Below are 24,555 nucleotides of genomic sequence, written 5' to 3'. Positions count from 1 at the left end.
TTTTGTGCTATCTAAGTAACATTGATATTTTTCCCCCAGTTGCAAATCCCACTCCTGGCAGCAAGTGAGGCGGTGATGAGGCTATCTAGGAGATGTGCTCAGCTGAAGACAATCTCAGTCAAATAGCCATATGATATAATGAAGTACCCATGCTAACTGCTGCTCATTTGTTTATACATTGAAACAAGAATACTCGAGCACGGGGTTCAGAGTAGTGTGAACCTGACACAGGGACTGTAAACAGGCAGGAACCAGTTCACTCAAAACATGGTAACGACTCGAACGGACGCACTAAATCTATTCTAGTCTTCTCCAAACACCCACCACAGATGGTCCAAAGCCTCCTCTAATCAAAAATAATTGAGTTTTTAGTCCATAATGAATCGTTTGTTCACCAACTTTCCTTTTTCTGACCACATGCTTCTGATCAACTTGACGCACTGCACACTACAATGAAATAAACCAGCACCTGGTACTTACAAAGTTAATAATCACCAGCACCACCTGGTAACTACAATGAAATAATGACCAGCACCTGGTAACTACAATGAAATAATGACCAGCACCTGGTAACTACAATGAAATAATGACCAGCACCTGGTAACTACGTAAGGGATAATGTATAGCTACAAGGTCATTGTCGCAAAATAATTGACCGACACAGAGTTTAGAATACCGAGGCGCCTCGCCGAGTTGTTCTAAACATCAGTGAAGGTCAATTATTTTGCGACAATGACCGAGTATAGCTATACATTATCCCGCTTATTACATGGCTAACTTACTAACAATATACCTAATTCATTTTACACCATCGACAAGACGAGATCAAATGCAGACTAGGGCTGGGCGATATGACCAAAAACGTTATCGCGATAAAATTATAAAATTATTTTCATATAACTCGATATCGATAATTATCGTCGATATAATGTCTGTCAAGTTTAATTAACTTATTATGCCCGGCGCCGATACGCGGGCTGACTTGTTTTGCTGCTGTGAATGTCTCGAGAGTCGAATTGATGTCGTCATCAGTCCGCGCACGTTAGCAGAGCGGAGTATCTCAAGCGGAGTATCTCATGACTCAAAAATGACCCTAAAATACTCTGTTCCGCCCAATTCATTGCAACGACGTCCACCGTATACCCCACACTACTATAACAGTTACCCTCAGAATTCAAAACACACACCAACTCGGCAGGTAACCTGTGAAATAGCGGCGTGCAAGCTAATTAGCCATAGCCAGCCCCGTTTCCAAGCGGAGTATTTCATGACAATGTACTAAAAAATTACCCTAAAATACTCTGTTCCGCCCAATTCATTGCAACGACGTCCACCGTATACCCCACACTACTATAACAGTTACCCTCAGAATTCAAAACACACACCAACTCGGCAGGTAACCTGTGAAATAGCGGCGTGCAAGCTAATTAGCCATAGCCAGCCTCGTTTCCAAGCGGAGTATTTCATGACAATGTACTAAAAAATGACCCTAAAATACTCTGTTCCGCCCAATTCATTGCAACGACGTCCACCGTATACCCCACACTACTATAACAGTTACCCTCAGAATTCAAAACACACACCAACTCGGCAGGTAACCTGTGAAATAGCGGCGTGCAAGCTAATTAGCCATAGCCAGCCTTGTTTACCGAGTCCTACCTCCTTCCGGGTCTCCTTCCTCTATCGGCCATCTCCTTCACCGATTGGTTGTTAGTGCGTGTGCTCATATCCAAGCTTGGAAAATCGATATATCGAAACTTTGCGACCACGTTTCATGTTTATTTCGAGGAAATAATTTATCGCGATAGTTATCGTTATCGTTTTATCGCCCAGCCCTAATGCAGACGCAGTTGTTCTGTGGCTCCGCTGTCAGTCAGCCCAAATAAAGTTATTATTATTATCGCCGGCAGCCGGCAGGTGTGTCTGATTGCACTGATGCAGTGTGTGTCAGTGGGCTTGATTGCTCCAGCTGCAAACAGCGGTCATTATTGCTCGGTCACGATTGTGATTGGTCAATAGCGCTAGTTACCCGTATCACCGGTCATTATTGCTCGGTTGCCCCTGGCAGCGGTGAATTATCGATAACTGACCGCTGCTAGGGGCAACCGAGCGCTATTGACCAATCACAATCAAGCATTTCGGCGAATGTGAAAACGCCATGTAATAAAATGAAATAATGACCAGCACTGGTAACTACAATGAAATAATGACCAGCACTGGTAACTACAATGAAATAATGACCAGCACCTGGTAACTACAATGAAATAATAACCAGCACCTGGTAACTATGATTAAATAAATGACCATCACCTGGTAACTATGATTAAATAATGACCAGCACCTGGTAACTATGATTAAATAATGACCAGCACCTGGTAACTACGATGAAATAATGACCAACATCGCAATACCAGATGTTGGTCATTATTTTGTTGTAGTTGCCAGGTGTAGACTAGTGCATTCTTTTGTCGCAGTTCAGTTATTATACAATTAGAGACTTAATGTGGGCACAAAAACACTGGTGAACAAACAATTCATTATGGATAAAACATGACTATTCTTGGGAAGAGGAGGTGGCTCTGGACGGTCCTTGGTGAGCGTTCAGATTGGACTAGATGATGAAGTGGCTCCAGACGGAAGTGAACCGGTTCCCGACTTTGTATCCAGTGAGTCCCTGCAGCGCAGAGTCGGGTCAGAGAGGCATGTCACCAGTCTAAGGCTGCACGATTAATCGGTTTTAAATCGAAATCGCGATTTGGAACGATGCAATTATCAAATTGCAAAAAGAAATTTAAATCGCAATTTATTTATTTTTATTTATTTTTAAATTTTTTATTTATTTAACCAGGAAGTCCCATTGAGATACAAGATCGGTTTGGGAGAGGGAGGTAAGGGGTTTTAGATTGTGTGTGTGAAGTTTAGACTTCAGAGAGGGAGAGTAAAGTACAGAAAAAAAGGTACCGTTGGGTACCGGTATCGATTCCCAGGTAAAAAGAAAAAATGTCAGGCTCGGTGTCCTGAAAAGACCCACCGCGTAGGCCAGACGCAAGCCGCATTTTACAATAAACCTCTGTGGGGCTGTTAAAAAAATTATAATTATAATCGCAAATTTTATCGCAATCGCAATATCTGTCAGAAAAGTCGCAATTAGATTATTTCCCAAAATCGTGCAGCCCTACACCAGTCTGTTATTAGCCCTGTTACTCCATTCATATACATGTAGTAACGTGTCTGTTCTCCCAGCTGAAGAGAGGCATGTAACCAGTCTGTTATTAGCCCTGTTACTCCATTCATATGTAATGTTCATGTACATAAGTAACGTGTCGGTCCTCCCAGCTGAAGTGGCCCACCAGTTCCAGTACGCCGTCAGAGTGATCGGCAGTAACTACGCTCCCACCATCGAGCGAGACGAGTTCCTGGTGTCGGAGAAGATCAAGAAAGAGTGTGAGTGACATCACTGACCTTTTCCCTCACAAACCACTCACAAACCTCACAAACCCCACTCACAGACCTCACAAACCACTCAGACCTCACAAACCACTCAGACCTCACAAACCACTCACAAACTATTCACAAACCACTCACAGACCTCACAAACCACTCAAACTATTCACAAACCACTCAGACCTCACAAACCACTCACAAACTATTCACAAACCACTCAGACATCACAAACCACTCACAAACTATTCACAAACCACTCAGACCTCACAAACCACTCACAAACTATTCACAAACCACTCACAGACCTCACAAACCCCACAAACCACTCAGACCTCACAAACCACTCACAAACTATTCACAAACCACTCACAGACCACTAGGGCTGACCTTCGATTTATTTTTTGGAATTCGAAGCTTCAGGGCCGAGATTCGATTTTAATTCGAAGCTTCGAAATTGTAAAGTTTAAACCTTTTTAAATCTTAGACAAACGAAACACTTTGCTTTCATGAAATATTGTAAGCCGTCATTTGAGGCTTTATAAAAGCAGCACAATGAACACAAATTTGTCAGTGCCGAGTCCGACCTCATCTTAAATAACAAACAGCATTGCTTGTTGTAGTTAACACTTTGGTCGCCAGGCTTATATTCTTAATATACCATCCTCCGCCAGCTCTATTTGTCTATGGGGATGTTTACCTTCTTTGCAGGGCTATAACTTTTTTAATTGTATTGCTAAATTGACATTACTATGGCCCATTCAACGTCAAATATCTATTGTTCAGGGTGTAGCAACGTTATACTTTTTCATTCACATATTCATACTAAAATACGGTCTAAAGTATAAGTATGTTTTTATCGTTTTCTGCAGCTTTCTCCAGAACGTGATTTATAGCCCCAAATGCATTATTTTGATGATCAAATACAGTTTGATAGCAATCTGCGTGAGATAAAAAAATTCAAATGGACGTGCTTCTAGAAGTTACTACTTATCATCTGATGTTGACCGGATGGGGGGGGGGGGGGGGTCGTTTATAATTCCGTGGCCAACGTTAGATGATTCATCTAGTGTGGGTGATATGATCATTAGAGCAGTTAGTATCGAACACATTAAAAAATAACGCTGAATCTTACCACCAGATAGCGCTCTTGAACCGTTGGAGAGTTGAGAGGGGATCAAGAGTAGATCTCAAGTCTCCGGGGGAGAAATATGATTTCGATCACAGATTTTTGAAATATTGATATCAAAGACGTGGTACGGCGTCTTTGGCAGAATGAGCATGGCGGGGAAAGACGTCCTACGGCGTTTTTGGCGACCATAGTGTTAAAACACTTTGGTTGCCTTGGGTTAAATTCATGATATACCATAGGTTGCCGGCTCTATTTGTCTATGGAGAAAGTCCCCTTCTTTGCAGGGCTATAACTTTTTAAATTCTATTGCTACATTGCCATTATTAGGGCCCATTCAAAGTCCTATATGTATTGTTCATTGTGTAGCAACGTTAAACTTTTTCATTCACATATTCATAGTAAAGTATGGTCTAATACTCTAATGTATAAGTATGTTTTCATCTCTTTCTGCAGCTTTCTCCAGAACGTGATATATAGCCCCAAATGCATTATATTGATGATGAAATACAGTTTGATGGCAATCAGCGCGATATAAAAAATTCCAACTAGACGTACTTCTAGAAGTTACTACACGTCATCTGATGTTGACCGGATGGGCGAGGGGGCGTTTATAATTCCGTGGGCAGCGTTATACCAATCATCTAATGTGGGTCAAATGTTGATAATAGCAGTTAGTATCGAAGACGGTAACGTTACACGCTGAAACTCACCCCAGTCTCCGCGCGCCGTTGGGCGATCATCGTAGAGTAGAAATCTTATCATTATGGGATATATTTTTACCCGGTCCATCTCCAGCTTGTATAATGGTATATACGTCCAAATCATGTTGTTTATCGAGTTATTGCCAATCGATCACTGTGTAGCGTGACGAGCCAGAGTCCCATGACCTATAGCGAGCGCCCGGAAGTACTACGGACGTCTAGCACAACCTCTATGGCACATCCTGTTTGGCGATTGCGCCGATCGGCCACCAGATGGCGCTCCTGAACCGCCAGAGAGCTCAGTGGGTCCTGCTGGTGGATCTCAGGCCAGCGGAGGGGACATATGAATCAGATCGCAGATTTTTGAAATATTGATATAAGGACGCTGTACAGCGTCCTCCGGCAACTTGAGCATGGCCCGCAATGACGTCAAAAGACGTTTCATGGCAGTCAAAGTGTTAACAAAGAGAGGCAGAGTTTATTTTGCACAACACAAAAAAAAATCATATTTTTCTTTTTCTTTTTTTTATAATCGAATCATATTCGAATCCCATGCCCATCGAATGAAGCTTCGAAGTATTTAAGACAGCCCTACAGACCACTCACATACCACTCACAGACCTCACAAACCATTCCCAGACACACCGGTGAGTCCTGGAGTAATGGATTACTCGCGCCCGTCCCTAGTACATACAGTATGTGTAAAGTATGTATGTGCTGTGTGTGTCTACAACAGACCTGGGCATTGCCGGATACGGCCCGCGGGATGATTCTGACCGGCCCGCGAAAGATTACATCATTTTTATTTTTATTTTTTTTAACTTTTTTATTTTCATGTCAACGTTCACATGCACAATATACGCTTACCTAGGATTTGACTTGATTCAACAACGAAGCAGTCGGGGCAAGCCGAAAACGGTCGAAAGTGTGGTTATTTGAAGTTTGGATATTTTTTTTCACAACTGAGATAGGTAGATTACATTTTTAGAGACTAAAGTATAGAAAAAAGGTACCGTTGGGTACCGGTATCGATTCACAGGTACCGGTACCGTATCGGTTCAAATGTGAACGGTACCCATCCCTACTGAACACATAACTGCAGGGCAAGGGCATTTTTGCTCATGAAATGCATAGCCATGTGAAAGCCTTCATGACAAAGTTGCAATTAATTTCAAGGCAACTAGGCAGCAACAATCTCAAACACATAAAAACCCTGAAAGAAGTCAAACCATCAGCTGATCACCGGCACAGGTACTCATCCATGTTGGGAGCACTGCATGATGAATTTTCAAGGCGTTTTCAAGATTTCAAAAAGGTTGAGGATGAAATGCAGCTGGTTTCCTCTCCCTTTACCTGCAGTGTTGATAGTTGTTCAGTTTGAACTCATTGACCTGCAGTCTGATTCACTACTGAAAGAGCACTTTAAGTCAGCATCACTGCTAGAGTTCTACAGGGCTCTACGCTAACCACATGTGCTCCTAAATGAAAAAATGTAGGAGCACACAAAGAAATTTAGGAGCACCCAAAAATATTTAGGAGCACAGTGAAAATATTTCAAGTAACAAGAGTTTTTTTTTTTTTTCAAAAATAAATGTATATTTGTACTGTGCGTGCATGTGTGTAAATTAGCTCTTGCTACAACCCTGCATGTTTATATTTTGTATTTTGTACTTGATGTACATGTGCTGTCCCTATCAAATAAACTATCAAATCAAACTACTGCTACAAAAGGTTCAGTCACTTAACTTTAGCTTTTGCCCCTTTTATGCATACAATGCCTATGTTTTGGCTGTGTTGCTCTTCTAGAAAAATAATCCTTTCAGGGTTGCCTATTGAAATACTGTACACCTCCAGTACAGAAACATTGTTTATGAGTTTGCGTGTCAGGTAGACCATTGATTGACAGTCGAGTCTGCCAATTACATCACACCGCTTGCACTCCAGCCGTCCGGTGCTGCAGCTGGACCCTAGCCCATCTCTGCTGTTGATAACGCTAGCCAAGTTATTATACACACAGATACACAGTGGGCCAGTGACTTTGGTGTAGGGGTGTAACAATGCATCGATCCTAAGGGGGAAATTCAACTGCATCGATTTGAAAATGTTAGAATAGATTATCGCAATATGTACACGTTATGTTATTGTCATGTCCGTTACAGCCAACACACCGACATACGCTACTGCATCAATGTTATGATTAACAAAGCAAGGCATTCGTTTTGTTTCATTAACGTTATGTTACTATTGCTATCGATAAATCTAGGTGTTCTAAAATCTATTGCTATTGGTAAGAGAGATACTATATAATAAGTTAGTGTCTCGGAAAACGAGAGCCCTGATCGCAATGGCGGAGTTTCAGGAAGTAAACAAGCAAAATGAGAGCTTCCGATTGGTCATTTGCTTTATTTCCCATGAAACCAGTCACTTCACTCTACTGTGATTGGACCGTTGGCTTGAGTGCAATGTGGGACTTGTAGTTTTTTAACGATTCTCGGCGGAGAAATAAAAAGTACGACTGAAGGCTGTAATCTGCAGTCGCACACCGTGCGCCTAATTTACTTTTGAGGTTCGCACACAAATATTTTTAGGGGCATATGCAAGCAATATGGTCGCACTGTAGAGCCCTGGTTCTACTCTGCTCTCAAGGAGGAGAACTTTCCAAACATGAGGAGACATGCTCAGAAGATGTTGGTTCTCTTTGGATCCACCTACATATGTGAACAGACATTCTCAGTCATGACCAGCGTTTCCGTTAGAACATATTCGTGCCGGTCTGGGTGTCCTGCAAGATTTCTATCACCGGACATATTCGAGATATTCCGGTCAGAGTTTTAAACAGCAGTCTATTATAATCACATTTTTATGAGCTAACGAATTCCGTTATAATTGGACATGTGTATTAATTATATCAAGCGAAGAATGAGAAATTGATTTGCAGAATCAAATTACTATCTCTCGCCTCTCAAGTTAGTGCGATACGCTACCAGCATCAAGCTCCCGCCCCGCAGGCTTGCGCTGCAGCAGCTCTGTCACACGCACCCCCAAATGAATCTCGAGTAGACATCGCTTCACCTCGTTGTATCAGACACGTCACACATATCATAATGTTCAACTTCACACACAGCAAACTGTAGTTGATCATCACATTGCCTCGTTTGCTAGCTCGTCGCCACATGCAGAGAGGACGAGCCACATGCGTGTAACGCATTTGTTAATTTCATTATAGGTTATAGCCTACATTTAGTTATAATCAATAATATGCATTACTATGTGACACGGCAGTCAACCAACAGTTGCAGTCAACACTAGTCACTCACCCCGTCTCTCGTTGTGCCTATCCGTTTTGTACCTGCGACGGCTGCGAGAACAGCCACTTTAGTTGTTGGTTCGACTTTAATAGATCCCCATTGGAACAGGCGAGGCTCGCAACGGTAGCAGCAGACTGGGGATGCTCTTTGTGGTTCAATCAATAAATTAATAGTAAAAGTACGCTCGACATTTTTGTTTCTTTTCCGCGGGAGCCACCACGGCATCAGCGTCAGCGGTCTCTGTGACTTCAAGTTCAGAAGACTCAGCTTCGTTGTCATTATTAGACCTGCTTGTGCTTGGTTTCATGAAATATTTACTAAGCTTAGCTTGTTTCGCCATCTCTCTCTCTTCCTCGTATACCTGTTTGTCGTTATGGTGGCCAGAGCGCGCAGGCTCAAAAAAAAAAGAAAAATAAGTTTCACATCTGAGCGGCGCCATCCTATCGGAGTGAAGCAACAATGAAACTGAAAATGGAATTATTGTTTCGTTCATTCGCATAGGCTATTTAATTTTAGCCGATTTTAATACAATTCAAATAATAAAATTGTGCTTAGAAGAATTATTTTCACCGGACATTAAGACCGGAGAGATTTAAATATTCGGACTTCAACATATTTTGCCGGTCAAATACCGGTAATTACCGGCTAACGGAAACGCTGACGTTTACCAAGTCCAGGTACAGATCCTCTCTCACTGATGAACATCTGGCAGCTGTGCTTCGCATCTTCACCTCAGACATGCAACCTGACTTTGATGGACTTGTTAAAGCTCAACAGAGACTGGATTTCTCACACTGAATGAAAAAAAAAGAACTGAACACTAAAATGTGGAAATATAACAAGTGAAATGGGACACTTGGTATTTTTTCTTCTTTTTTTTTGCACAGTTCTGAAAACATTAAATGTTTAATATAGGCATGTAAAGTAAAAAAGGCTACAAAACTGGGATACTTTTCTTTTCAGTGACATGTCTTGTTTATTTTTGCTATAAGATGATGTGATGTCTTTAGAAAGCTAAGAAAATCCTTGTTTCAATAGTATATGAAACTCAAAATGCCCTTTGTTATTAATGTTTCACATTTTGTTTATCATTTTGGAAATAAATTATATTTGAATAAATTATATTTTTTAAAGCTAACCTCACATTTTAATTGCCAAATAATAACATACACTCTTACCAGGGGTCAAAACAATGCCATTTACTGCTTTTTATATAGAAATAAAATGTATATTATGCATAATTGAGTTTGGAATTTTGGCCCGGCCCTCCAACATATTTTCAGTTGCTCATTCGGCCCCCTGGGAAAAATAATTGCCCACCCCTGGTCTACAATGTTGTCTCTGAGCGCGTTGCCACTCTGCTCTTACACCTCATGCTTTCATCTCCCCTCTTCAGAAAACACCTTGTCTGGGCACTGGCAGCTAACCTTTACTGCCCCATTACAGCACATCTCCCCTTCAACAGGAGCCAGAGCTGCTCCATTAGTGGCTAAATATTGACACCAGCTGTATAGGAAATAAGCAAAGGAGAGGAAGAAAAAAACCGGGCACCTCACCACTTGTTTTTATTTAGCCTCACAGAGACACTCGACTGGTCTCTCTGATGTCTTCTGGTGGGACGGCTGACTGTCCACTTTGTCCCAAGGTCTGACTTAATTGCCACTCAGTGAGTGTGATGCATTTTTAATGAGCTGAGCTGGGAACCCGGGACACAGATTGACCCTGGGCGTGTCTGGTGTTTACACTTAGCGCTGGAGCTTTTTTAGAAAGGACCACTTAAAAAATAAATCCAATGTTGATTTATTTTTGCACACGTGAATCTTGTGGGACTTTAGTGGAGAGTTATTGGGTTTTTGAACGTGTCCTCTACTGATGTCATGAGGACAGTGCCGTGTTAAGTCCAGCTCAATGAAATGAGAGATGATTTTAGCAGTCCCGTTCCCCATTACAGTCCCGTTCCCCTTTACAGTCCCGTTCCCCATTACAGTCCCGTTCCCCATTACAACCCTGTTCCCATTACAGTCCTGTTCCCCATTACAACCCTGTTCCCCATTACAGTCCTGTTCCCCATTACAACCCTGTTCCCATTACAACCCTGTTCCCATTACAGCCCTGTTCCCCATTACAGTCCCGTTCCCCATTACAGCCCTGTTCCCATTACAACCCTGTTCCCATTACAACCCTGTTCCCATTACAACCCTGTTCCCATTACAGCCCTGTTCCCCATTACAACCCTGTTCCCCATTACAACCCTGTTCCCCATTACAACCCTGTTCCCCATTACAGCCTTGTTCCCATTACAGCCCTGTTCCCATTACAACCCTGTTCCCATTACAACCCTGTTCCCATTACAACCATGTTCCCCATTACAACCCTGTTCCCCATTACAACCCTGTTCCCATTACAACCCTGTTCCCCATTACAACCCTGTTCCCCATTACAACCCTGTTCCCCATTACAACCCTGTTCCCCATTACAGCCCTGTTCCCCATTACAACCCTGTTCCCCATTACAGCCCTGTTCCCCATTACAACCCTGTTCCCCATTACAGTCCTGTTCCCCATTACAACCCTGTTCCCATTACAGCCCTGTTCCCCATTACAACCCTGTTCCCCATTACAACCCTGTTCCCATTACAACCCTGTTCCCATTACAACCCTGTTCCCATTACAACCCTGTTCCCATTACAGTCCTGTTCCCATTACAACCCTGTTCCCCATTACAGCCCTGTTCCCCATTACAGCCCTGTTCCCCATTACAGCTCTGTTCCCCATTACAGTCCTGTTCCCCATTACAGTCCTGTTCCCCATTACAGCCCTGTTCCCCATTACAGCTCTGTTCCCCATTACAGCCCTGTTCCCCATTACAGCCCTGTTCCCCATTACAGTCCTGTTCCCATTACAGTCCTGTTCCCCATTACAACCCTGTTCCCCATTACAGCCCTGTTCCCCATTACAGCCCTGTTCCCATTACAGTCCTGTTCCCATTACAGTCCTGTTCCCATTACAGTCCTGTTCCCCATTACAGCCCTGTTCCCATTACAGTCCTGTTCCCATTACAGTCCTGTTCCCCATTACAGTCCTGTTCCCCATTACAGCCCTGTTCCCATTACAGCCCTGTTCCCCATTACAACCCTGTTCCCCATTACAGTCCTGTTCCCCATTACAACCCTGTTCCCCATTACAGTCCTGTTCCCCATTACAACCCGGTTCCCCATTACAGTCCTGTTCCCCATTACAGTCCTGTTCCCCATTACAGCCCTGTTCCCCATTACAACCCTGTTCCCCATTACAGTCCTGTTCCCCATTACAACCCTGTTCCCCATTACAACCCTGTTCCCCATGACAACCCTGTTCCCCATTACAGTCCTGTTCCCCATTACAGCCCGGTTCCCCATTACAGCCCTGTTCCCCATTACAGCCCTGTTCCCCATTACAACCATGTTCCCCATTACAGCCCTGTTCCCCATTACAGCCCTGTTCCCCATTACAGCCCTGTTCCCCATTACAGCCCTGTTCCCCATTACAACCCTGTTCCCCATTACAACCCTGTTCCCCATTACAGTCCTGTTCCCCATTACAACCCTGTTCCCCATTACAGTCCTGTTCCCCATTACAGCCCTGTTCCCCATTACAACCCTGTTCCCCATTACAGTCCTGTTCCCCATTACAGTCCTGTTCCCCATTACAGTCCTGTTCCCATTACAGTCCTGTTCCCATTACAGTCCTGTTCCCATTACAGTCCTGTTCCCATTACAGTCCTGTTCCCATTACAGTCCTGTTCCCCATTACAGCCCTGTTCCCCATTACAACCCGGTTCCCCATTACAGCCCTGTTCCCCATTACAGCCCTGTTCCCCATTACAGCCCTGTTCCCCATTACAGCCCTGTTCCCCATTACAGCCCTGTTCCCATTACAGTCCTGTTCCCATTACAGTCCTGTTCCCATTACAGCCCTGTCCCCCATTACAGCCCTGTTCCCCATTACAACCCTGTTCCCATTACAGTCCTGTTCCCATTACAACCCTGTTCCCATTACAGTCCTGTTCCCATTACAACCCTGTTCCCATTACAGTCCTGTTCCCATTACAGTCCTGTTCCCATTACAGTCCTGTTCCCATTACAGTCTTGTTCCCCATTACAGTCCTGTTCCCATTACAGCCCTGTTCCCCATTACAACCCTGTTCCCCATTACAACCCTGTTCCCATTACAGTCCTGTTCCCATTACAACCTTGTTCCCATTACAGTCCTGTTCCCATTACAACCCTGTTCCCCATTACAGTCCTGTTCCCCATTACAGCTCTGTTCCCCATTACAACCCTGTTCCCCATTACAGTCCTGTTCCCCATTACAGTCCTGTTCCCCATTACAACCCTGTTCCTCATTACAACCCTGTTCCCCATTACAGCCCTGTTCCCCATTACAACCCTGTTCCCCATTACAGTCCTGTTCCCCATTACAACCCTGTTCCCCATTACAGTCCTGTTCCCCATTACAGCCCTGTTCCCCATTACAACCCTGTTCCCATTACAGTCCTGTTCCCATTACAACCTTGTTCCCATTACAGTCCTGTTCCCATTACAACCCTGTTCCCCATTACAGTCCTGTTCCCCATTACAACCCTGTTCCCCATTACAACCCTGTTCCCCATTACAGTCCTGTTCCCCATTACAGTCCTGTTCCCCATTACAGCCCTGTTCCCATTACAGTCCTGTTCCCATTACAGCCCTGTTCCCCATTACAGCCCTGTTCCCCATTACAACCCTGTTCCCATTACAGTCCTGTTCCCATTACAACCCTGTTCCCATTACAGTCCTGTTCCCATTACAACCCTGTTCCCATTACAGTCCTGTTCCCATTACAGTCCTGTTCCCCATTACAGTCCTGTTCCCATTACAGCCCTGTTCCCCATTACAGCCCTGTTCCCCATTACAACCCTGTTCCCATTACAGTCCTGTTCCCATTACAACCTTGTTCCCATTACAGTCCTGTTCCCATTACAACCCTGTTCCCCATTACAGTCCTGTTCCCCATTACAGCCCTGTTCCCCATTACAACCCTGTTCCCCATTACAGCCCTGTTCCCCATTACAGTCCTGTTCCCCATTACAGTCCTGTTCCCCATTACAGCCCGGTTCCCCATTACAGCCCTGTTCCCTATTACAGCCCTGTTCCCCATTACAGCCCTGTTCCCCATTACAACCCTGTTCCCCATTACAGCCCTGTTCCCCATTACAGCCCTGTTCCCCATTACAGTCCTGTTCCCCATTACAACCCTGTTCCCCATTACAACCCTGTTCCCATTACAGCCCTGTTCCCCATTACAACCCTGTTCCCCATTACAGTCATGTTCCCATTACAGTCCTGTTCCCCATTACAACCCTGTTCCCCATTACAGTCCTGTTCCCCATTACAACCCTGTTCCCATTACAGCCATGTTCCCCATTACAACCCTGTTCCCCATTACAGCCCTGTTCCCATTACAGTCCCGTTCCCCATTACAGTCCCGTTCCCCATTACAACCCTGTTCCCCATTACAGTCCCGTTCCCCATTACAGTTCCGTTCCCCATTACAACCCTGTTCCCATTACAGTCCTGTTCCCCATTACAGCCCTGTTCCCATTACAGCCCTGTTCCCCATTACAACCCTGTTCCCCATTACAGTCCTGTTCCCATTACAGTCCTGTTCCCCATTACAGTCCTGTTCCCCATTACAGTCCTGTTCCCCATTACAACCCTGTTCCCCATTACAACCCTGTTCCCCATTACAACCCTGTTCCCCATTACAGTCCTGTTCCCCATTACAGCCCGGTTCCCCATTACAGCCCTGTTCCCCATTACAGCCCTGTTCCCCATTACAACCATGTTCCCCATTACAGCCCTGTTCCCCATTACAGCCCTGTTCCCCATTACAGCCCTGTTCCCCATTACAACCCTGTTCCCCATTACAACCCTGTTCCCCATTACAGTCCTGTTCCCCATTACAACCCTGTTCCCCATTACAGTCCTGTTCCCCATTACAGCCCTGTTCCCCATTACAACCCTGTTCCCCATTACAGCCCTGTTCCCCATTACAGCCCTGTTCCCCATTACAGCCCTGTTCCCCATTACAGCCCTGTTCCCCATTACAACCCTGTTCCCCATTACAACCCTGTTCCCCATTACAGTCCTGTTCCCCATTACAACCCTGTTCCCCATTACAGTCCTGTTCCCCATTACAGCCCTGTTCCCCATTACAACCCTGTTCCCCATTACAGTCCTGTTCCCCATTACAGTCCTGTTCCCATTACAGTCCTGTTCCCATTACAGTCCTGTTCCCCATTACAACCCTGTTCCCCATTACAACCCTGTTCCCATTACAACCCTGTTCCCCATTACAGTCCTGTTCCCCATTACAACCCTGTTCCCCATTACAACCCTGTTCCCCATTACAACCCTGTTCCCCATTACAGTCCTGTTCCCCATTACAGCCCGGTTCCCCATTACAGCCCTGTTCCCCATTACAGCCCTGTTCCCCATTACAACCCTGTTCCCCATTACAACCATGTTCCCCATTACAGCCCTGTTCCCCATTACAGCCCTGTTCCCCATTACAGCCCTGTTCCCCATTACAGCCCTGTTCCCCATTACAGCCCTGTTCCCCATTACAACCCTGTTCCCCATTACAACCCTGTTCCCCATTACAGTCCTGTTCCCCATTACAACCCTGTTCCCCATTACAGTCCTGTTCCCCATTACAGCCCTGTTCCCCATTACAACCCTGTTCCCCATTACAGTCCTGTTCCCCATTACAGTCCTGTTCCCATTACAGTCCTGTTCCCATTACAGTCCTGTTCCCCATTACAGTCATGTTCCCATTACAGTCATGTTCCCATTACAGTCCCGTTCCCCATTACAGTCCCGTTCCCCATTACAGCCCTGTTCCCCATTACAGCCCTGTTCCCCATTACAGCCCTGTTCCCCATTACAGCCCTGTTCCCATTACAGTCCTGTTCCCATTACAGCCCTGTTCCCATTACAGTCCTGTTCCCATTACAGTCCTGTTCCCCATTACAGTCCTGTTCCCCATTACAGCCCTGTTCCCCATTACAGCCCTGTTCCCCATTACAACCCTGTTCCCCATTACAGTCCTGTTCCCCATTACAGCTATGTTCCCCATTACAGCCATGTTCCCCATTACAGTCCTGTTCCCCATTACAGCCCTGTTCCCCATTACAGCCCTGTTCCCCATTACAACCCTGTTCCCCATTACAGCCCTGTTCCCCATTACAGCTCTGTTCCCCATTACAGCCCTGTTCCCCATTACAACCCTGTTCCCCATTACAGTCCTGTTCCCCATTACAACCCTGTTCCCCATTACAACCCTGTTCCCCATTACAGCCCTGTTCCCCATTACAACCCTGTTCCCCATTACAGTCCTGTTCCCCATTACAACCCTGTTCCCCATTACAGTCCTGTTCCCCATTACAGCCCTGTTCCCCATTACAGTCCTGTTCCCATTACAGTCCTGTTCCCCATTACAGTCCTGTTCCCCATTACAGCCCTGTTCCCCATTACAGCCCTGTCCCACATTACAGTCCTGTTCCCCATTACAGTCCTGTTCCCCATTACAGTCCTGTTCCCCATTACAGCCCTGTTCCCCATTACAGCCCTGTTCCCATTACAGTCCTGTTCCCCATTACAACCTTGTTCCCCATTACAGCCCTGTTCCCCATTACAACCCTGTTCCCCATTACAACCTTGTTCCCCATTACAGCCCTGTTCCCCATTACAACCCTGTTCCCCATTACAACCTTGTTCCCCATTACAGCCCGGTTCCCCATTACAGCCCTGTTCCCCATTACAGCCCTGTTCCCCATTACAGCCCTGTTCCCCATTACAACCCTGTTCCCCATTACAACCTTGTTCCCCATTACAGCCCTGTTCCCCATTACAACCCTGTTCCCCATTACAACCTTGTTCCCCATTACAACCTTGTTCCCCATTACAACCTTGTTCCCCATTACAGTCCTGTTCCCCATTACAGTCCTGTTCCCATTACAGCCCTGTTCCCATTACAGTCCTGTTCCCCATTACAGCCCTGTTCCCATTACAGTCCTGTTCCCCATTACAACCCTGTTCCCATTACAGCCCTGTTCCCATTACAGTCCTGTTCCCCATTACAACCTTGTTCCCCATTACAGCCCTGTTCCCCATTACAACCCTGTTCCCCATTACAGCCCTGTTCCCCATTACAGCCCTGTTCCCCATTACAGTCCTGTTCCCATTACAGTCCTGTTCCCATTACAGTCCTGTTCCCATTACAGTCCTGTTCCCCATTACAGTCCTGTTCCCATTACAACCCTGTTCCCCATTACAGTCCTGTTCCCCATTACAGTCCTGTTCCCCATTACAGCCCTGTTCCCATTACAGCCCTGTTCCCATTACAGTCCTGTTCCCATTACAGTCCTGTTCCCATTACAGCCCTGTTCCCCATTACAGCCCCGTTCCCCATTACAGCCCTGTTCCCCATTACAACCCTGTTCCCCATTACAGCCCTGTTCCCCATTACAGTCCTGTTCCCCATTACAGTCCTGTTCCCCATTGCAACCCTGTTCCCCATTACAGTCCTGTTCCCATTACAGTCCTGTTCCCCATTACAGTCCTGTTCCCATTACAGTCCTGTTCCCCATTACAACCTTGTTCCCCATTACAGCCCTGTTCCCCATTACAACCCTGTTCCCCATTACAGCCCTGTTCCCCATTACAACCTTGTTCCCCATTACAGCCCTGTTCCCCATTACAGCCCTGTTCCCCATTACAACCTTGTTCCCCATTACAGCCCTGTTCCCCATTACAGCCCTGTTCCCCATTACAGCCCTGTTCCCCATTACAACCATGTTCCCCATTACAGCCCTGTTCCCCATTACAGCCCTGTTCCCCATTACAGCCCTGTTCCCCATTACAGCCCTGTTCCCCATTACAACCCTGTTCCCCATTACAACCCTGTTCCCCATTACAGTCCTGTTCCCCATTACAACCCTGTTCCCCATTACAGTCCTGTTCCCCATTACAACCCTGTTCCCCATTACAGTCCTGTTCCCCATTACAGCCCTGTTCCCCATTACAACCCTGTTCCCCATTACAGTCCTGTTCCCCATTACAGTCCTGTTCCCATTACAGTCCTGTTCCCATTACAGTCCTGTTCCCCATTACAGTCATGTTCCCATTACAGTCATGTTCCCATTACAGTCCCGTTCCCCATTACAGTCCCGTTCCCCATTACAGCCCTGTTCCCCATTACAGCCCTGTTCCCCATTACAGCCCTGTTCCCCATTACAGCCCTGTTCCCATTACAGTCCTGTTCCCATTACAGCCCTGTTCCCATTACAGTCCTGTTCCCATTACAGTCCTGTTCCCCATTACAGTCCTGTTCCCCATTACAGCCCTGTTCCCCATTACAGCCCTGTTCCCCATTACAACCCTGTTCCCCATTACAGTCCTGTTCCCCATTACAGCTATGTTCCCCATTACAGCCATGTTCCCCATTACAGCCCTGTTCCCCATTACAGCTCTGTTCCCCATTACAGCCCTGTTCCCCATTACAACCCTGTTCCCCATTACAGTCCTGTTCCCCATTACAACCCTGTTCCCCATTACAGCCCTGTTCCCCATTACAACCCTGTTCCCCATTACAGTCCTGTTCCCCATTACAACCCTGTTCCCCATTACAGTCCTGTTCCCCATTACAGCCCTGTTCCCCATTACAGTCCTGTTCCCATTACAGTCCTGTTCCCCATTACAGTCCTGTTCCCCATTACAGCCCTGTTCCCCATTACAGCCCTGTCCCACATTACAGTCCTGTTCCCCATTACAGTCCTGTTCCCCATTACAGTCCTGTTCCCCATTACAGCCCTGTTCCCCATTACAGCCCTGTTCCCATTACAGTCCTGTTCCCCATTACAACCTTGTTCCCCATTACAGCCCTGTTCCCCATTACAACCCTGTTCCCCATTACAACCTTGTTCCCCATTACAGCCCTGTTCCCCATTACAACCCTGTTCCCCATTACAACCTTGTTCCCCATTACAGCCCGGTTCCCCATTACAGCCCTGTTCCCCATTACAGCCCTGTTCCCCATTACAACCCTGTTCCCCATTACAACCTTGTTCCCCATTACAGCCCTGTTCCCCATTACAACCCTGTTCCCCATTACAACCTTGTTCCCCATTACAACCTTGTTCCCCATTACAACCTTGTTCCCCATTACAGTCCTGTTCCCCATTACAGTCCTGTTCCCATTACAGCCCTGTTCCCATTACAGTCCTGTTCCCCATTACAGCCCTGTTCCCATTACAGTCCTGTTCCCCATTACAACCCTGTTCCCATTACAGCCCTGTTCCCATTACAGTCCTGTTCCCCATTACAACCTTGTTCCCCATTACAGCCCTGTTCCCCATTACAACCCTGTTCCCCATTACAGCCCTGTTCCCCATTACAGCCCTGTTCCCCATTACAGCCCTGTTCCCCATTACAGTCCTGTTCCCATTACAGTCCTGTTCCCATTACAGTCCTGTTCCCATTACAGTCCTGTTCCCCATTACAGTCCTGTTCCCATTACAACCCTGTTCCCCATTACAGTCCTGTTCCCCATTACAGTCCTGTTCCCCATTACAGCCCTGTTCCCATTACAGCCCTGTTCCCATTACAGTCCTGTTCCCATTACAGTCCTGTTCCCATTACAGCCCTGTTCCCCATTACAGCCCCGTTCCCCATTACAGCTCTGTTCCCCATTACAACCCTGTTCCCCATTACAGCCCTGTTCCCCATTACAGTCCTGTTCCCCATTACAGTCCTGTTCCCCATTGCAACCCTGTTCCCCATTACAGTCCTGTTCCCCATTACAGTCCTGTTCCCATTACAGTCCTGTTCCCCATTACAGTCCTGTTCCCATTACAGTCCTGTTCCCCATTACAACCTTGTTCCCCATTACAACCCTGTTCCCCATTACAGCCCTGTTCCCCATTACAACCTTGTTCCCCATTACAACCTTGTTCCCCATTACAGCCCTGTTCCCCATTACAGCCCTGTTCCCCATTACAACCTTGTTCCCCATTACAGCCCTGTTCCCCATTACAGCCCTGTTCCCCATTACAGCCCTGTTCCCCATTACAGCCCTGTTCCCCATTACAGCCCTGTTCCCCATTACAGTCCTGTTCCCCATTACAGTCCTGTTCCCCATTACAGCCCTGTTCCCCATTACAGCCCTGTTCCCATTACAGTCCTGTTCCCCATTACAACCTTGTTCCCCATTACAGCCCTGTTCCCCATTACAACCCTGTTCCCCATTACAACCTTGTTCCCCATTACAGCCCTGTTCCCCATTACAACCCTGTTCCCCATTACAACCTTGTTCCCCATTACAGCCCGGTTCCCCATTACAGCCCTGTTCCCCATTACAGCCCTGTTCCCCATTACAACCCTGTTCCCCATTACAACCTTGTTCCCCATTACAGCCCTGTTCCCCATTACAACCCTGTTCCCCATTACAACCTTGTTCCCCATTACAACCTTGTTCCCCATTACAACCTTGTTCCCCATTACAGTCCTGTTCCCCATTACAGTCCTGTTCCCATTACAGCCCTGTTCCCATTACAGTCCTGTTCCCCATTACAGCCCTGTTCCCATTACAGTCCTGTTCCCCATTACAACCCTGTTCCCATTACAGCCCTGTTCCCATTACAGTCCTGTTCCCCATTACAACCTTGTTCCCCATTACAGCCCTGTTCCCCATTACAACCCTGTTCCCCATTACAGCCCTGTTCCCCATTACAGCCCTGTTCCCCATTACAGCCCTGTTCCCCATTACAGTCCTGTTCCCATTACAGTCCTGTTCCCATTACAGTCCTGTTCCCATTACAGTCCTGTTCCCCATTACAGTCCTGTTCCCATTACAACCCTGTTCCCCATTACAGTCCTGTTCCCCATTACAGTCCTGTTCCCCATTACAGCCCTGTTCCCATTACAGCCCTGTTCCCATTACAGTCCTGTTCCCATTACAGTCCTGTTCCCATTACAGCCCTGTTCCCCATTACAGCCCCGTTCCCCATTACAGCCCTGTTCCCCATTACAACCCTGTTCCCCATTACAGCCCTGTTCCCCATTACAGTCCTGTTCCCCATTACAGTCCTGTTCCCCATTGCAACCCTGTTCCCCATTACAGTCCTGTTCCCATTACAGTCCTGTTCCCCATTACAGTCCTGTTCCCATTACAGTCCTGTTCCCCATTACAACCTTGTTCCCCATTACAGCCCTGTTCCCCATTACAACCCTGTTCCCCATTACAGCCCTGTTCCCCATTACAACCTTGTTCCCCATTACAGCCCTGTTCCCCATTACAGCCCTGTTCCCCATTACAACCTTGTTCCCCATTACAGCCCTGTTCCCCATTACAGCCCTGTTCCCCATTACAGCCCTGTTCCCCATTACAGCCCTGTTCCCCATTACAGCCCTGTTCCCCATTACAGTCCTGTTCCCCATTACAGTCCTGTTCCCATTACAGTCCTGTTCCCATTACAGTCCTGTTCCCATTACAGTCCTGTTCCCATTACAACCCTGTTCCCCATTACAGCCCTGTTCCCCATTACAGCCCTGTTCCCCATTACAGTCCTGTTCCCCATTACAACCCTGTTCCCCATTACAACCCTGTTCCCCATTACAACCCTGTTCCCCATTACAGTCATGTTCCCATTACAGCCCTGTTCCCCATTACAGCCCTGTTCCCCATTACAGTCCTGTTCCCCATTACAACCCTGTTCCCCATTACAGCCCTGTTCCCATTACAGCCCTGTTCCCCATTACAACCCTGTTCCCCATTACAACCCTGTTCCACATTACAACCCTGTTCCCATTACAGCCCTGTTCCCATTACAGCCCTGTTCCCCATTACAACCCTGTTCCCCATTACAGCCCTGTTCCCCATTACAGCCCTGTTCCCCATTACAACCCTGTTCCCCATTACAACCCTGTTCCCCATTACAACCCTGTTCCCCATTACAACCCTGTTCGCCATTACAGCCCTGTTCCCATTACAACCCTGTTCCCCATTACAACCCTGTTCCCCATTACAGCCCTGTTCCCCATTACAGCCCTGTTCCCCATTACAACCCTGTTCCCCATTACAACCCTGTTCCCCATTACAACCCTGTTCCCCATTACAGCCCTGTTCCCCATTACAGTCCTGTTCCCCATTACAACCCTGTTCCCCATTACAACCCTGTTCCCCATCACAACCCTGTTCCCCATTACAGCCCTGTTCCCCATTACAGTCCTGTTCCCCATTACAACCCTGTTCCCCATTACAGTCCTGTTCCCCATTACAGTCCTGTTCCCCATTACAACCTTGTTCCCCATTACAGCTCTGTTCCCCATTACAGTCCTGTTCCCCATTACAACCCTGTTCCCATTACAGTCCTGTTCCCCATTACAGTCCTGTTCCCCATTACAACCCTGTTCCCCATTACAACCCTGTTCCCATTACAGTCCTGTTCCCCATTACAACCCTGTTCCCCATTACAACCCTGTTCCTCATTACAGTCCATATTATAGGGATTGTAGTCAGTAATGGGTTTGCTCATTTTTCATGTCCCATCATTTCATTGTTTCAGTGTCACTGAGGACATTATTCAAACTCGTTAGACTTTTAGACAGTAAGACTGTTTGGAATTTTGGGATATGTGTGAGATGATGCATTTGTAACTAGTTATTGTAAAGGTAATGTTTCCTTCCCATAACGACCCAGTGCAGGTAGTAAGGGACCCACGGTCAGGGTTCAGAAACTAACCTTTAGGTGAAAATGATGACGAGCTCAATCAATCAGATTTATTTATTTATAAAGCACATTTAACATGACACATGTCAACCAAAGTGCTGTACAGAGGGTAGATACACATAGATACATATTGACAACAATCACAACTCAGTTTTACGGGAGGGCACACAGGCAAGCACACAGGCAAACAGGGCATGAGTCAGTGAACGGGAAAGGCTAGTAGGTAGAAGTGGGTTTTGAGCCTAGATTTGAAGGCCTCTATCGAGGGGGCGAGCCTAACGGAGCAGTGAGTTCTGGGCCCGTCTGGAAGGGGATGCAGAACCTCTTGCCCTTCTGTCAGCAGAGAACCAGGGTTGTTTACTGCCACACAGTACAGCACAGACTTCCATCGTCCAAATGTTCCAACCTAATGATTTCTGCTGACTGGGTAGGATGGCGTTTTTAACCACCTGACCGGAGGGGCGGAAGGTCCCCTGCTGTGACCCCTGTTCAGAGTTTACTGCAGGACACGTCCCAGGCAGGAGGCGCTGGGCGGGGCTGTTTATTCAAGTTTCACGTTTTGTTTTATTTGTCACCTAAGGTACATGTAACATGTACATTACAGTGAAATGCTTGCTTCTGTATGAGCCTCCTGAGATTGTCCTTCATACAGTAAAAGAAAGGTCAAAAGAATACAGTCCAAACACTATTGTAATGTAAGAGCCAAAGCTATATATATTTCGGTTATTGTATTATATGAATGTTTAATATTCATTGGATTTAGATAAAGTCATTGAATCGTCGTATTTGTCATAATAGAGCATTCTAGGACATAGAACCTTCTAGAACGTAAAACAGTCCGGACCGTTTGGGGTGATGTCATAGTAGTCCTTTCTAGAACGTAAAACATTCTAGAACCACAGGATGACGTCATGATAGAAAGTTATGGAACCTTTTGTGATGTCACCGTATTATGACAAAATATACAAACTAAAGTACGAAATGCAAACAACAAGGTACAAAATGCACACAAAAAAAGAAGAAATTCAAAATGCTAAAATGAGGTATGGATGATGTAGTGCAAATCTTTTTGCAATAAATAGATAAAATATGGTGTAGTGTTTAAAGTGAATGTTAAAGGTGAGTGTTTGTTTAAAGTGAGTGAGTGGCTGGGACTGAATATGAAGTTGTACCGTCAGGCATCCATGCAAAGCTACACTGACTGTAATCAAAAGGTTTTTTTACTAGACCGTTAACTTGTCCACGATATATACATATAGACAATAATATATTATGTCTTTGTTTCTCTGTTTCAGTGTTGAAGCAGAGGAGAGAGGGGGAAGCGGCGCTGTTCGCAGAGCTCCACAGGAAACTACAGACCCAGGTAGGAACTGAAACTACAGACCCAGGTAGGAACTGAAACTACAGACCCAGGTAGGAACTGAATACTACAGACCCAGGTAGGACTGAATACTACAGACCCAGGTAGGAACTGAAACTACAGACCCAGGTAGGAACTGAAACTACAGACCCAGGTAGGAACTGAAACTACAGACCCAGGTAGGAACTGAAACTACAGACCCAGGTAGGAACTGAAACTACAGACCCAGGTAGGAACTGAAACTACAGACCCAGGTAGGAACTGAATACTACAGACCCAGGTAGGAACTGAAACTACAGACCCAGGTAGGAACTGAAACTACAGACCCAGGTAGGAACTGAAACTACAGACCCAGGTAGGAACTGAATACTACAGACCCAGGTAGGAACTGAAACTACATACCCAGGTAGGAACTGAAACTACAGACCCAGGTAGGAACTGAAACTACAGACCCAGGTAGGAACTGAAACTACAGACCAAAACAAACAGAGCCTAACGGAACGTAGGCCAAGTGCGTCCACATTTTTATAGGATTCTATCACATTTTCATAACAATAGTTTCTTACAAATTAACGATGCTTTATCTTGTCCTTTATATGCCGATTATCATTAGAATCTTAAATTGTACCATATGTCCCCCTTTAGACAACATATGTAATGCTACCAGCGCACTTTTGTTAAGATAATTAGTTGGCCATTCGCGGTCGCTATACCGAGGTTGCAGTAATAGTTTAACGCTGTTCAGATCACGTCGGAGAATATAGACCCATCCCAGTGACCTGCGACCTGTGCTAACGCTCTTGGG

At 46.1% G+C, this 24,555-nt stretch overlaps 1 protein-coding gene across 1 annotated transcript in view; it reads left to right on the top strand.

Moving 5' to 3' along the window:
* The window catches only part of tubgcp3 (tubulin gamma complex component 3), a 111,116-nt gene that overhangs the window by 11,465 nt on the left and 75,096 nt on the right, over positions 1-24,555 (top strand). Inside the window, 2 exon segments of the mRNA XM_084323527.1 lie at positions 3,337-3,444; positions 23,686-23,753. Coding sequence (XP_084179653.1) covers positions 3,337-3,444; positions 23,686-23,753 — 176 coding nt within the window.

Source organism: Notolepis coatsorum (genome assembly GCF_963971535.1).
Source record: "Notolepis coatsorum genome assembly, chromosome: 1".
In the NCBI taxonomy this organism is placed as follows: domain Eukaryota; kingdom Metazoa; phylum Chordata; class Actinopteri; order Aulopiformes; family Paralepididae; genus Notolepis; species Notolepis coatsorum.
Note: the sequence above shows the minus strand (reverse complement) of the source record. Positions and strands in the feature narration are given on the sequence as shown.